The sequence below is a fragment of the Lagopus muta genome, chromosome 12, assembly GCF_023343835.1.
Source record: "Lagopus muta isolate bLagMut1 chromosome 12, bLagMut1 primary, whole genome shotgun sequence".
Taxonomy (NCBI): Eukaryota; Metazoa; Chordata; class Aves; order Galliformes; family Phasianidae; genus Lagopus; species Lagopus muta.
This window is the reverse complement of record NC_064444.1, coordinates 11,335,719-11,351,021: the sequence shown is the minus strand read 5'-3', so window position 1 is coordinate 11,351,021 and position 15,303 is coordinate 11,335,719. Positions and strand designations below refer to the sequence as shown.

At 37.9% G+C, this 15,303-nt stretch overlaps 1 protein-coding gene across 3 annotated transcripts in view; it reads left to right on the top strand.

Annotated features, from left to right (window-relative positions):
- The window catches only part of URI1 (URI1 prefoldin like chaperone), a 39,654-nt gene that overhangs the window by 10,052 nt on the left and 14,299 nt on the right, over positions 1–15,303 (top strand). For 2 of the 3 annotated variants that reach the window (XM_048958407.1, XM_048958408.1), the window contains exons 2-4: positions 708–742; positions 4,818–4,896; positions 7,118–7,253. In XM_048958407.1, coding sequence (XP_048814364.1) covers positions 708–742; positions 4,818–4,896; positions 7,118–7,253 — 250 coding nt within the window. Of the gene's footprint in view, positions 1–707; positions 743–4,817; positions 4,897–5,769; positions 5,887–7,117; positions 7,254–15,303 lie in introns of those variants that run through there. The other variant, XM_048958409.1, reaches the window with a different exon arrangement.

Here is a 15,303-nt window from a genome sequence, read left to right as displayed (position 1 = left end):
TTAATGTATCTAAAAATGTGGCTTAAAAGTAATTTCATTTTTACAATGTGCTTTATTTTGTAAATGATCTCTTGGGAAGGCCTGTAACATAAATAAGGGAAATATTCACTTTAAAACTTCCTTTCTTTGACATCCTGAAATAAAAGAAAGGGAGACAACAGCCTATAACGGTCAGATGTCCTCGTATTTAAACACTCACAAAATTTGTTTGTGCTTTTTCAGATTAAAACTGCCAGTAGGAACATTTGTTGATGTACTACTGATGAAGGAAAAAATGTTTTTGGTGCTGTGAGGTTCATTTGCTTTTGTTTTTAAAACAAATGAGTGCGGAGGATATGTTAGTATCTTGTTATAAAATGTATTGTTTTCTTATTCTGCAAGCATGTAACGCTGAAAATAGATCTGCAGATTGTACAAAATGCTACCTACTTTCTATCATGTGTCACTTAATAGTAATGGAGCAGGTATTGTACCAAAATATGAATTGAAAAGCTGTAATTTTTTCTCTGGGTATCAGTCTGCATTAGTGTGTGATAAAGTGTGCTGCTTAAGAACTACCATTCAGAAGCCTTTGCACTGACAAATAAAAATGTAAATAGAAACACCATCAAATCTGTAAAGTGACTGTTGTAGTTTCTGATACATTGACATTGCCGCTGTGTGCTTAGCCTTGTTTTTTCATGAGGAGTTATCTGTTTTAATGCCAGGTGGTCACTACCTGCCAAGAGAAAATCCAGCACTGGTAAGTGAAAAATGTTTGATTACATGCCTAAAATACTGATTAGTAACCTAGCTGTGTTCTAGTAAAGTTATTGTACTGTTTGTTCTAAATGATAGCCAAATTCTGCGAGACTGTTTTGAGGACTGGAGGTAGCTCGGAATTATTGCAGTGTGCTTGTCTTTAAGATGTTTATATTTTCCATTGCTTTAAATACACTGAACCTTAGTGGTTATCCTCTTAAATACCCGTTTCATTCACCATTTTTCCCCGAATAACCTTGTGGGATGAATGCTGAATTGAATTTCCACCCCTGCTTGGTGGAAGGGTATTCCCAAGGTAGATTCAATTATTCTTCTTGTTTCCTCTGTAACTATGAGCAAGTAGGGAAAATGTTCAACGTTCTAGCACACTTGGGGGAAAAAACCCACAAACAATGTGAAAGTAATGTTTCCATTTCCTTCCCCCCCCCCCCCCCCCCCCAGTAAACCATGTTATAATGCTTAAAGAGAAATGATTTGTTTTATTTAAAAAAAGAAATAAATCTCTGGGCACTTTTTTCTCTGTTGGCAATTTCTGGTTAATAGAAAACATGCTTAGTAAATAGTAGTTTTCTATGGCATCTGAGGAAAATGTACATTTAATGGTGAACGAAATCTTATATTATGAGTTACTGTGAGATATAACAGTTGATCTTACAGATATCAAATTACAATATATCCATGCTGTGTTTACCATGATTTTACTGAGAGAACAACAGGAGCTGTCTTGATTATTGTCTGCAGGGTTATTGCAGAATCACAGCAACTGCCCCTTTAGTGGCGAGATTAAACCTTTGGTTATACACCATCAAGCATATAATATTTTAAATTTATTTTAAGAGGCTTTTTCTTCATGCCTGAAAGATCTCCAAGCAAATAATTTATATTTAGTGTGTATCAATTTTTTTTTTAGTTTAAATGCACATAGGCTGCAAGCCCTGGATAAGAGGAAAAAAATCAGGGCAATCTATACACATCATCATATTAAATTCTGAGTATCGGCTTGCAAAAATAATCTAAAACTAATATGCTTCATTTATGTTTAAAATTCAGAGACTGCATTAATTTTCAATAAGGGAAATATTATTGAAGTGCCTACTGGTGCTGCTGTAGTTAAGTTAGTCAGCATTTACATAATACCCATACTTTTGGGGGACTTTCTGCAGTGTCCAGACCAATTTGCTATAGTGTGAAAATCTGCATCTACATTCTTTCACAAATTTTTCAGAAATAAACTAATTGAGAGCCTTAAAATTGGAGCTGATTTTTTATAAGTTTGGGAAGTTGTAACTGTTATTTCCTTCCGTATCTACAGCTGAGGTTTGTAGAATGGTGTGGAAAGGTTGGCAGTGGGAAGGTTTGCTCGTTTATTTGGTTTTGAGCAAAATCTGGCCGCGATCCTGTGAGTTTGGGGGACGTAGGCACAGAACGTCAGAAGGAAAACCGAACTAACTGATGTCTTCTATGTAGAAAAGCAGTTTACAGAGCAGTCATACAGCTTTTACTCTAAAAAAACTATTTAAAATTTAGTACCCTTATTTAGATCCTGATTGTGCAAGAGTTGAGTGCTCTTGTTTCAACTGAATAATTTGTTCGTATAAGACCTTTTAAGTAGTCAGTGACACAGAAGAATGTTAAATAGAACTGGGTGAATAACAATAGGGTTTTAAAATGCCCAACTTTAACATATTTCCATTAAATTATTCTTTTTCATTTTTTTAGTACATCTCTTGAAATGTATTTTTAAAGGCATGAATCTGAGGATAGGTCTGATTTAGACGTGGTATTTCCCTTGCTAGTGATGTGAACACAGCTGAAGCCCCGTGCCCATTCTCTCCATGCAAGTGGTGACCATGGACTGCACACAAAATGCAGCCACGTGCTCAAGTTGAACAGGGAGCTCTGCTTCCTTCCTTGGCAGTAGCTCTCGGTGTCAGTGCATGAAATTGAATGACTGTGTTGGTGGCAGGCCCATTATGGAACGTGGCCACACTTGGCGATCCCACAGTAGAGGCCTGACAGGCCAGAGGCAGTTGTTCCACCGAATGCAGAGATACATCCTGCTCCTTCCCGAATGTTTTTTCCCCAGCCTTGCTGTAGGGAGAGGTGGATGGCCACAGCAGAGTCTGCTTCCAGAGGTTGCCAGCATAGATGTGATGAATCGGGGCAGTCCAGCCCTGCTGTATCTGGAGCGAGTGATTTCTGCTGTACCCTAATCAGATTATTCGGTGGTGGGCAGCAGTCAGACCTTAAAGGCAGTATCTTCTTTCAGGTTACTGAAGAAATGTCAAGTGACTTTGAGCCATGGAACGATGGGAGTGCTTAATCCTGCTAAGTGGGAGCAGTTTTTTTCCATACAATTCTTTTCCTATGGAGTATTCTCTCATGGAAATGAGGTCAAGGCCTTCAGTTTGGGGTCGCTTATTTTTTAGTGAGCAGCCTGCATCATTGTCCTCTTCTCTGAAAATGCAGATCTCTGCAAGTCAGAGGCTGCTTTTTCTAAATATCACTAAGTAATTGTTGCTGACACCAAGTTGTCATTGCACTGCTTTCCCCAAAACATCTCTTGAGTTTTGTTGGGATTCGTTTATTCGACCTTTCTCTTGAAGGAAATGAATTACGTTTTCAATATAATGAGTTAAATGGAGAGAGAAACTAGCCTGTTGTGTTGGAAAGATCTTCCACCAAACCCAAGCAGTAGCAAGCGTCTTTTGTAATTAGTTCTGTGGGATATAGCTTTAATGTCCAAATGGTTTGAAATCCTAAATTCTTTGTTCAGGACCAGTTCAGTAACTGAAAGTAAGAAGTACTCCAGGTATAAAGTAGTGTGATTATAGCAAAATTCAGCTACGGAAGAAAATGAGACAAAACAGGAGTAGCTGATAATTTTTCATAATGAATGCTGAAGAAGATTTCACTCTGCTTATGAATCTAAGAAAATCAATGATAATATTTTGAGAGTTGTGGTATCAACTATGACATTCATTTCTCAGCGCATTTATAGATTGCTTTCCTGAATCATCCTCAGAAAACCTGTAATTTGCATCCGGGGTCAGTGTTGCTAAGTGTGCTGCTCTGTGCTTTCTGTTGCCTTTTATTGCAGGATTTACTACCATATATAGGATGTTTACTATTTTAAAGCACAAGTAAACAATATCATCAAAGCTGACATTTTTATGCCAGCTACATCACGTAGGAGCTGATTTCTAATGATATTCAGGATGAGAGTTGTCCATTAAAAAGACTTTTTCCAGCAAAATTTAAGTCCTTACGAGTTTCTTCAGAAAAGAAGGCTTTTTAGGAGTACAGTAGCTTGTTTTGCACACCAAGGAAAATCCCCATAGCAATTAAAATACCGCACAGGCCTCCGAAGAGTCAGGTATCTATCATGGGAATAATTGATCCAAGTTCATCAAGTCAGTTCTGTTTCGTATGGCAGCATGTGGCTTCTGAGAAGCAATAGAAGGAATGCTCTGATCCTGTGTTGTTTGCCAGGATTTGAAGACATGACAGAGTTTGGGCCAGTCAGATGATCTTTCAGGAATGTTGACTGTTGATAGGCCCAAAAAGTTAATGTGAAAATCAGAATTAGTTAAAATTTTGCCCATTTATGTCAGCCCAAGGAAAGGTAATGAATCATTTATAACAAATGATACTTTGAAGAATTTGCCTCTTCTAAAATATTAAACTTAATTTTCAGTTATTTTTCTAAATATTGATGGTGGTATAATTGCTGGACTTGGGCATGAGGTGAGGATACGCCAAGGCCTAGTGTGAGAACTGATTTGTAGCACCATAAAAACTCAAATTCAGACATACACTCACCAATCATATCCCTACTTTAATATGCATTATTCTAAAGTAATCTGTAGCTATTATAATTGTCATCTCAAGTCTTTTTTTTTTTTTTTTAACAAATAACTTATTAATTTATTGAGAGCATGTGCTTAGGAGTAAAATAGTATTTCTTTGTATTTTTGTGGGTTATGGAATTAATAGTAGAAAAATATTAACTCTGTGTTAGATATGAAATGGAATGAACTTGAATTTGTCAACAGGAAGAAGGTGGAGAGTGATTATGAAGTTCTTCAAGAACGACTCCGTACATTGCCTGATAAACTGTCCTATGATATCATGGTATGTAGTCTGTACAGCTCACAAAAGATAATGAAGTAAAATTTTTAGTAACTCAGGTATGTGCATTAACAGGGAGATGTTATTCAGGTTGCTATATAGTAGTCAGTAATGGTACATTTATGATAATGATAGTTAAACCTTTGCTTTTGTTTCTTTTTCTTTTCTTTGAAATCTATTATAAATTACAGTGTTACTGACAACTGAGAACTGATGACATAAATGCTAACACAAAACCTGACACATTTGATATGTAAATCCATTGTATAGAAAACTATAATTATGAGTGAATTATGGTACTTAGTCACTTCCTTTGAAGCAAGTGGCCGTAGTATTTTCTGATTCATGGAAATAAACTGTAGAACATTGATTTTTACATAAAAAGGTGCTGCTAATTTTTGTTTCACCGATCTCCACATTGACTTAGCGATCTTTTCTTTTGCTCTGAATCTTCCGTAACAACGGCACAGCTCCCTGTTTAAACTTTACCACGCTGGCTTACGCTGCCCAGAATTTTGATCAGTTTGACTGCTCCTTTTCTTTCTCTTCCCGGATCCAATTCAAGATTTGTAGCTGGGAGAGCTGTCCTGTAAATAACTCAATGTCTCATTCCAGTACAGGGTGTCTGATTGCCTTCTTGCATGGCAGCCTGGCTCAGCGTACAGTTGAGCTGTTTGTAAGACAGCAGTGGGTCACAGTTCCCCGGTAGTAAAAGGAAAGGTTTCCCTCTCCTGCTCTGGTGGCGCTGCTTTAGATGCTGTGTGTAGTCCTGTGACCTTGCATAAATGCACGGCAACACGATGTGGGACCCTTGACCTGGGGAAAGGACCCGGTCACCCCTGGGAGCACAGGTGAAGGCAGTTCAGCTGTGTGACCAGAGGGGTGGAGCCTGGCTGCACCTCTCTTAGATCTCATTTAAGGGCTGACTGCCACAGGGGAAGGGTTTCTTTCTAGAGAAGTTTTCCCCTCCGAACCTGGAATCTTTGGACACAGGTGAGCAATCTTCTTCCCTTCCTTTATAGCACCTTTCTATCATGCAGTCCTTCTGTCATCACACCTCTGTTGTAATTCCTTTCCCATCGTATTGGTCTGTCCAATTGCTACATAAAGCAAGAAGATTGTATTGTTTTGAAGCATAGGAAAAATACTATTACAAAAAAAACCAAACAAAATAGATAGGGCTTATTTGTAGTTAAAGCCATCATGTCAACTCACATCTGTTATTGTAGATGTGTATTAACAGCTCCTATCCTGTTAGCCAAATATTTTTGTACGTTTTCAATTTTGCTTTCATCATTTTTGGGGGAGAGTGAACAGGCTACCTGAAAACCAAGACAGGGTGCATGTGTAGGAAAAGCCTGCCCTGCAGAGTCATAGTGTTGAGATCCTGCCTATTGCAGAACTGCTCTGAGCTCTGGAAAGCACCTCCTGGATGCCAACACTGGAGAGGAAAGCTTTCCAGGAAAGCAGGTCACCAAGCTGAGTGCTCTGCTTCAACAACTGCAGTGGAAAAGCAAGTGCGTGACCCAAGGGAGTGAGTAAAGCAACAGAGTAAAGTGCTGCAAACTGACCAAGATAGTCTTTTTTATCCCAAGAAAAAGAAAATTGAGCTGGTTGAGGTTTTTAGCTCTTTTCCTACTCTATTCTAACTCCTGTTGGATTGCAGCCCCAAGGCAATGAAGTGGCGTGGCAGTCCCCCAAACTTCTACAAAAGTTTCTATGCACTTAGAATAAAAAGGCATGTACTGAAAAAAGCTACATGTCTTTGAGTTGCCTATGTAAGAATACATTTTCAAGAATTGCATATGTTAAGAACTTTCAAAATGGTAGCAAAGCTGAGCTTGCTTTGACTGGGAAATGAATCTTGTCTGCAAACAGCAAAAACTTAGCTCATTTTAGCTCAATACTGTTTTTATTACGAAGATGTTATGAAGGTATTAAGAAGATTTGTTATATGTTAGAGTACAGTTGATTTGTTTTCCGTGTGAATATTCAGTTGTACTGTGGTTTCACAAGTTTCCTAGTTAGGTGCTACTTTTCTGGTTTTGTAAGTACAATACTGAATTCAGATGGATGTTTCTGAAGGGTTTGTCATTTAATAACTGCTATAGAGTTTTACTTGCTGCTGTATTTTACTTTTTTTTTTCTTTAACTAATTGATGAATGACTCTCTAGGTTTATTTTCATTGGTTATTTTCAATAGTGCTTTCTGTACCTTTGACAGGTACCTTTTGGTCCTCTTGCCTTCATGCCAGGAAAACTTGTCAACACCAATGAGGTTACTGTTCTGCTTGGTGACAACTGGTTTTCAAAATGCTCAGCGAAGCAGGCTGTTGAGCTGGTCGAGCACAGAAAAAAATGTATGTATATTTTTGAACACAACTTAATAGTCAGCATTCTCTGTCTTTTCATTAACACATAACTTTTGTAGCATTTACACTGCTCACTTTTTTATGTGTGCTATCTAATGAATCTTGTTCATATGTAGTACTATTACTTTGCTGCTTGATTTTTCCATCTTTACTTGTTTTTTTATCAAATATGGGATCTTTTTAAAAATATGGGATCTTTTTAAAACAGCCAGCAAGAGCTTTATTCCTTTTCCTTGTCTGTTTTTTAATGATAGACTTGCTTAAGTTACCAAAATGCAGGCTGTGAGATTGGATTACAAGGTCAGTCAGGAATTATTTGTTTACTATAAGTAAAACAAAGCAAAAGTCAAAAAAACTGCCATTTTTGTTTAATGTGAAAAATTCTGTTCCAGAAAGCAGATGTTGCATTGTACTTTGCTCCTGATTGCTTTATCTCCTGTATTCTGTTTCCTTGTCTCTCTTCTCTTAGTTCCTCATCCTGTTTTTTGTCTATATTGTTCTCCAGCTTACTTCTCCTTCCTATACGCATTGCTTCTATTTTTTTTTTTCCTTGCTCGGTTTTCTGGACTTCTGCTTAGCTGCATTTTGGCCTTCTGTCTCTGACATGCCTGTCCATTGGTGTGGAGTGATCCACTGGGTCTCCCCAGACCAAGTGCCACTGGTGACCAGCAGATTCTTTTATTAGCAACAGACGGTTATTGCAGAGGCAAACAGGCAGTTCCTTTTTTGTTTTCAGCTCTCTTTTGTTGGTGCTGGGATCTTGGCTCTGGTGAGGCGACCTCTAGCAAGCCTTATGCACAGCACTCTTGTAACAGAAGTTAGGAGTGTGAGAAAGAATGAGAGCCTGAAATACTCGATATAAATGTCAAGGAAGGGAAAGCAAAAAAAAAAAGGATAATAAATTGATACCTATTAACCTTTGCTGTTTGTTTCAGATAAGCATTTGAGCAAATATTTTTTTCGCATCAGTTTAACCTATGATCTGTCTCATTCCCGAATGACTGTTCTCTGCAGCTTTAGCTTCTATGTTACAACTAGCATAAGTACTTTGCATTTTTGTTTATAAGTTCAGTGATCCAGGTTGCTGCCTGTGGCTGAATACACCAAAGGCTCCTATCTGAATACAGTTTTTTTCAATTCTGTGCAAACATAATTTGTGTAAGAAAAGTGTTTTAAAAAAATATTTTGCTGCGTTACTTAAAAATATTCTTTTACGAAGTAGATTACCAAAAGTATGCAATTAGTATTTTACCTATTATCCTTCCTAATCTGGTTCTCCTGGCAGAACTTTGTGATTTTTTTTCTTGTTGAACTGAATCTACATTATTTATTGTGTCTCTTGCAAGATATCAGGTCTGTATCTCTTTCCTTGAACATCTTATATTTTATTTTCAGTGCCGCAGAATATTTTTGTCACAGTTACATTCAGTGAAATCATTTGACCTTTGCATAGTAGATGTTTGAACATTAAGTAGTCTGCTGGGAGACACACAATAAATGCTGGGTTCTTTTCCTTTACGATCTTTTAAATTGCATTTAAAATATGAACTCAGAAATACTCATTTCTTTTAAAGCAAAATAATCATTGATGCCTGGATATAAATGCTGCATTCAGCTGATAGTTCACTACAGCTGTGTGATGGCTGCCAGTGGGAGGCTCCAAAACACTGATATTAACTAAAAACTTTTTATTTAAGACTATTTTCATTTTGGGATGATAAAAGCCATATTAGTGCATAAGATTCTGAAAAAAGATATGTGTTACTTTAGCAGATACAGTTTTCTCTTTTACGAAACCATTTCACACTAGGTGAAGACAAATTAGAGGAGATTACTGGAGATTTCATTTGTTTATTCCAATTAGAAAAAAGTTATCTACGTGAAAGGCCTGTAGGCCATTGTTGTGTAATGGGAATGTTCCACTTGTGACACAAACGTGAGAGACTGGTGCTTCAGAATGCTTAAAGTCTCTTGTGGACTGCAGTTATTTTAAAAGCCATCACTTCTGCGTTGGCTGGCACTTGGCAGCTTACAGGGTGACGTCCATTTGGTGTCATCATGATGTGGAGGGGAAGAGTAGGGAGCCTGTGTTCAGCCTGTTTTAATAGCAGGACTGTAGGGCAGGGTAAGAGAGACCTGTAGCTAACTTCTTAACCTCTTGCTGGTCCTGGGCTGCTTCTTTGCTGTCCTGGACTGATTTTGCATGGTCTACCCACTGAAGGCCACCAGTAACCAGCGCTGGGCTGGTGGAGGCCACCCCTGGCCTAACAGTTAATTTAGTCAGAGTTTGCAGAAAAGCTTCTTCACCTTTGGACTCCTTGGGTGTACGTTAGGTAAATGCAAAAACAGACAGTGTGAGTTTGCATGTTTAAGTAATAACAGCGTGAGGCAGATAAATGAAATGATAGGGCTGAGGATGAAAAAAGCCTTCTAAGTTAGGGCGGCAGTAAGAGTGTACTATATATAAAAGCTTTAAATAGTGCTAATTAGGTCATCTTTTTTGTCATAGTTTTGTTTAATTTGCTTTTTAAAGGAGAATGAGTGGAACAAATGTTTGCTTCTGTGGAATAGTGAAATGCCCAGGCACAGCAGATTAATTTCTTGGTTAAAATGTATTTGATTGAAAGGAAAAATTGGAGGGTGACTGTACTGAATTTTGAAAGTGAGTGCACTTTAACTGATACAGCTGTAGAAGGCCCTATTTTGGGGATAAGCTTTTGATTTAGATGCAATCTATTCAGCATTGTGATTGGTTGAAATGTATTTGGTAAAATTTGGGACAGTCACTCATGTCAAGTGTTACTTTTTCATAAAATATTGATTGTGTCTCCCTGAATATTTGAGCTGCAGTAAATCGCACTTTTTTTGCACGTTTTGATGACATCCATGGATGTTCAGTTAGTTCCAAAACTGTTAAAAAAGCCTAGTGTGCTTTATGAACTTGTCAAGTGTAGTTTTAATTGTTTTAAATTTGTTGCAGCTTATTACACCAGGTAGCAATGGGAAACACTTTACATGTATGTTTGTGTGTAAAATGTGAAGAAACAGTGAAGTAGATTAAAGGATACACAGACCAAATTCCATTACAATAAAAGAAATTAGCTTTTTAAGTATGTCACAGTTTAGCACAACAATAATGCAATTGTAGTTTTTTCTCTTACAATTATCTTGCTTAAGGTACTTCATAATATTTCTGTTCTCCTCAAGGCGAGACTGTATTGTCTCAGAATTCAAAGAGGGAATAAAGATTCTTTTTGTGAATATGGGATTATATCTTTTACGTGTTTGTGATGATATAAATTACTTTTTTTCCCTATATCAGTAATCGCATTAATTCTTTAAGATGGGAAATTTTTCATTACAATGGTCCCTGTGGTAGTTACTATAGGAAGAAATTAGATAGATTTTTCTTGTAAATATTTGTGGATTAATTCAGTATGCTAGGTATTCCAAGTGTCTAAGCGCTTTAAAAGGTGGGGAATTAAAACATACACAGAAAACAAGGAGTGGTTTTATCATGCTAAAAATTTGTCAGATAAAAAAAAATCCCTCTTAAAGGAGAACTGTTGAACTACTTAGCAATTGTGTCTTCAGTGCATGTAAGAATACCCTTGCAGTGTCATGCTGCAAATGAATTCATGAAATGAAAATACTGATTACATTAACATACAGTATTGTGATAGTACCCAATTGTAAATTGCAGTACGTAACCTTTAATACAAATATTTGTGTCAATCAAAATTGACCGAGAGCAGAGTATACAGAGTTTAAAAGATAGCATTGTTTTTAATAAATAAAATGATCCAGGCAGATGAGACCAGGCTGGAATTTGTTCCTTATCAGCATTTCCAGAAAAAAGGAGGTTGTCTCCAAAATGTATGATAGGAAGGCTTTCCATTTTCCATCTGAGTATGTGAGACCCTTAGAGGATTTAGTGTTTGAGAATAATGTGCTTTGTATTTTAAAGAATGTAGCACACACTTACCTACTCACTTTTTGGGGAAAAGAACAGAAGATGCAGGTATTGTTACAAAGAAATCTAGCTGTTGTGGGTTTTTTTTTTTCATTTAAAAAAAAATGTTTTGTCTTGTTCTGTCTATATACTGTAGAATCATTTTGCACAATACATTTTAGTGTGCTTGGCCCTTTTTTTTTGTTGTTGTTGTTTTAAGCTATTTTTCGAGATTATTGCTTTTTTTTTCTTTTTTTTTTAATCTTTGTAACCTCCTTGAGTTCCTTAAGTACCCTTACTAAGGTAGGATTCTGTGAAGTGCTAAGTGCTCTAAATTTGCTCTGCTCTTCCCAGAGGTGTTTGGTTTCTCACAGGACCTGGTTGCGGTATTTTAACCAGAAAGCAGTTGAAGACAATAAGGAGAATATAGTCCTTTCTGTTGGTTACGTATGGTCTTGGTAATTCTGAGTGGGCAGCAGAGAAGCTTGTCTGAATGCCACCCTCCTACATTTAGTGAGAATTTAACTGGATACATACAGTTCTACTAGTCAAGAAGGACTGTGAACCTGAAAGAGAAATGTGTGGCATTTACTTAATATTCCTAAAGTCAAATCATCCATACACATTTTTGCAGAATGACAATGTTGAATGACTTTGGTTTTGATATCAAGAGATGGCAGAGAAGGGAACAAAGGTTCTCTGTAAAGGGTGCAGAGGTACTACACCAAGGGTTGTATCACAGAGCTCTGCATTTGAAAGAGCTTGTGCAGTTGCCATTATAAAGAAAAAAATTATTTATGTTGTTGCACAAAGAGAGCTTAAATCCATGTACACAAAAAGCAATCAGGATTCTCTTTTGAATCTTAAAACAAATGCTTCTCTAGAAGAATGAACAGGAATGAATAGAACAATGTAGAAAAGTGTTTTGAAAAGCTCTTAGTAAATAGTACTTCATACAGAACTGCAGATCTAGTTTGTTTCAAGTAACTTGCAGTTTGGAAAACTATTGTCTTAAAAATATTTCGTTGCAGATTATTCTGTATTTGTCAAAATACTGTTAATCCACTTGCACAGACCCTGAAAGTAAGTAAAGCACTCAGAATAGCATGCCATAACTCACCCTGCTAATAGTACTTGTAATTGCACTGTAGTGCTGTACTTTTGCGAGGAAATACCTGCCATCTCTGAAGGATTCAGAAGTGGATACATGCATTAGATTGCGCGATACTTTACCTTTATCCTCAGTGATATTACTGCTCTCCATTAAGAGGCTGTATGATAGGTATTTTTTTTGTTCAGGGGTCAGTTGTGCTAGAAATTGCTGGTGAAAGATTGCACATGTACAGCACTGTTCTGTGTTGTTCCCATATGCCTTCCTCTATGCATGGGATGTGAGACGGTGGCAGGCTAGGTAGGTTCCTGCCTTAGGTGGCTGCTGCTGCCAACATAGGTGCCTCTTCCTGGCTTGTATGAGCCTTATGTGCGTAAGATCACGTCAGTTGGTAAGGTTGTCTGCCTTCTTCCTGAGAAAAAGTGTCGGACAGTGAAGAGATCCTACCTGTAAATCTCAATTATATACAGAATTCTGTGATACATTCAATCTAAAATTATGTCCTTTCCCCTGTACTCAAAGAATTTTGTTGTAACCCTTTAGTCATCATCTTTATATCCACAGAGCTCACCCAAAGTCTAACTGAACCTAGCAAGGTAGACCAGGCTTCGGCTTTGTCTCGGTTTGTCCTGTTTCACAGTCTGATGTTTCGAAATAGATCAACCTGTTCTCACTATTCTTGTCTCTTCTTACTGTTTAAATCCCAGTGTAACACACGGTTTCCAGAAGTAACTAAAATAATGTCTATGATTCCCCAAATCCTTACAGACAACACTCCAAGGACATTAATGTCAAACTCAGATAATTAAAATTTGTATCCAGCCAAGCTAATTAACCCATTAAAGCCAAGATGCATAGATGAGAATTTGTGTCAGTTTGGCGTTAGTATGTTGTCATGTCTTATAAAATCTGGCTCCAGTGGACTTCATTTCAACAGTACGAAATGTGTTCTCCAATTATTTTTCCTGTATCAGTGTATATGTAGAAAGCAGAGAGCTGCTTCTTAAACCCAGCTAATCATGGAGTGAGAGACGCCAGTCCAGGCCTTTCAGCTAATAAGGTTGCTGGAAAAGAATGATCTAAATGGGAAGAAATCTTGCTGCCTGTAAAGGTTCAAAGGCTGTTATGCAGAAGAAAGCCATGTATACTGATTTAGGCTTGAAAGTTCTTTTCCTTTTGGCAGTCCTGGAAATCAGTCCTCAAGATCCTGGCTTGTCTATAGTGCTGAGCTATCTTTCCAGGCAGTTTAACTAAGACATGTAAATAGGAACTATTAGGGTTCACCTGAAAGCCATGTCAGGCTTTGCTGAGGTTATTGGATGTGACAAAGTTGGACAACAGCCTCTAGTTCAATCCGTCTTAAAAGGCTCTAAGAAGCTTAAACCACGGGGTAGTAAGAGGAGGGGACTACGAAGCCTCTCTTTCTCTGTGGTGGTTTTTCTGGGATCTCGCTTAATAACTACATTATTTTCAAAAACAAAAAAGAAGAGTTAGGTTTTAAAGTGAGCTGTTTCCCTCTAAGTCTGGTAGATGTAACATTTGGTCAATGGTGCTGTGGCAGGTCTAAAATGCAGAGCTCTGTGATTCCCTTGCTGTTAAGTGCAGGAACCTTTCCCACGGGGCTGACACGTCTGCCCTTGCAGGTGTGGCCCCAGAAAGGGTCCCTTTGCCAGCAAGGAATATCAGGCCTGTGTCTGTGGGGGTGGCTGGTGGCATCACGGTGATCCTGGCTGTCCTGCTGTGCCTGGGGTGGCCCAGAGCAGATCGCTTGAACTGTCTGTTTCCTCGTCTGTGAAATACAGGAGAGTAATACCTGCCTCCCTCCCTCATAGAGCTGTGCCCATTCCTTGGTGCATGCATTGCGGTGCAGGCCCTGTGCTGTGGACGAGGTGCTGCATAGTGCAGCAGCCTGCCAGCTGTGTGTGTGTGTGTGTGTGTGTTTGGGTGCCTTTCTCCACTGCAACTACTTTTTGGGAATAGAAGTTCATCCGCGTGTGTGCAGTAGGAAATGCCAATGGTGAGCCTTTTTCAGGGGAGAATTTTAGGTTCTCAGAAACAAAAGAAATAATGGAGATCACTGGTGAATAGTCAGTTGCTTGGTTTAGTTGCTCGCTTCTTTCTGGAAAGGGCAGATGCTTGTGTAGTCTTTTCCAAGATGCATAATCTTTCTAAACTATCTACTATAAATAATTTCTTCTTAAGTAATTGTATTTGATATATTGCAAAATATCAGCAAGGAAACAAGCGTGCAGTACTGAATTGTTCAGAACTAGGATGGAGGTACTCTGAGAGGCTTGGTAGTTGTGTTTTGTCTTGACTCTGTGATGTGTAATTCCCTCTGCTGTGTGTGCAGGGATCTGAACCTGTTTGCAGAAGTCTGAGTCACTAAGTAGATTTTATTTTGCAAGTACAAATACAAACTCATTTTGTCTACTTAAGTACATTTTATAATCATTTTGTGACTATTAACATATTTTTACGCATCCTTATCTGAAAGACCTATTGTTACAATAAATGCAATCTCTGAAACACAATTGCATACCCTAGCTAGAAAACTATACAGGGAGCATCTACATATTATGTTCTTAGGATTAGTGTCTAGACCAGAGAAAAAATTGATCAAATACTGAAGTTAGCACACAGCAGAAGGAGAGTTAAAGCAAAGTATAAGAATACTGAGGGAATATTTTGAAAACAGTTTTTCAAGTAGGGTGTTTTGTGGTGAAGTTTTCCCTCAATTCATGTTCCTGTCCATACAGTGGGAATAGGACTCCGTATCGTACTTGTATATTGCAGAGACAGATAATTTAAGGTAGGGGATTTTTTTTAACATGCTGCAATACGGATGATGGTGTTAGTATCATGAGCAGAATCAGTGCTGAGAAAGGAACTCGCTAATTTGTGCAGTGCATTATTGTTTAGAAAAGCTTCATGAAGTGACTTCGCAGATCCCATGGTAGAAAAGTAGGAGCTCC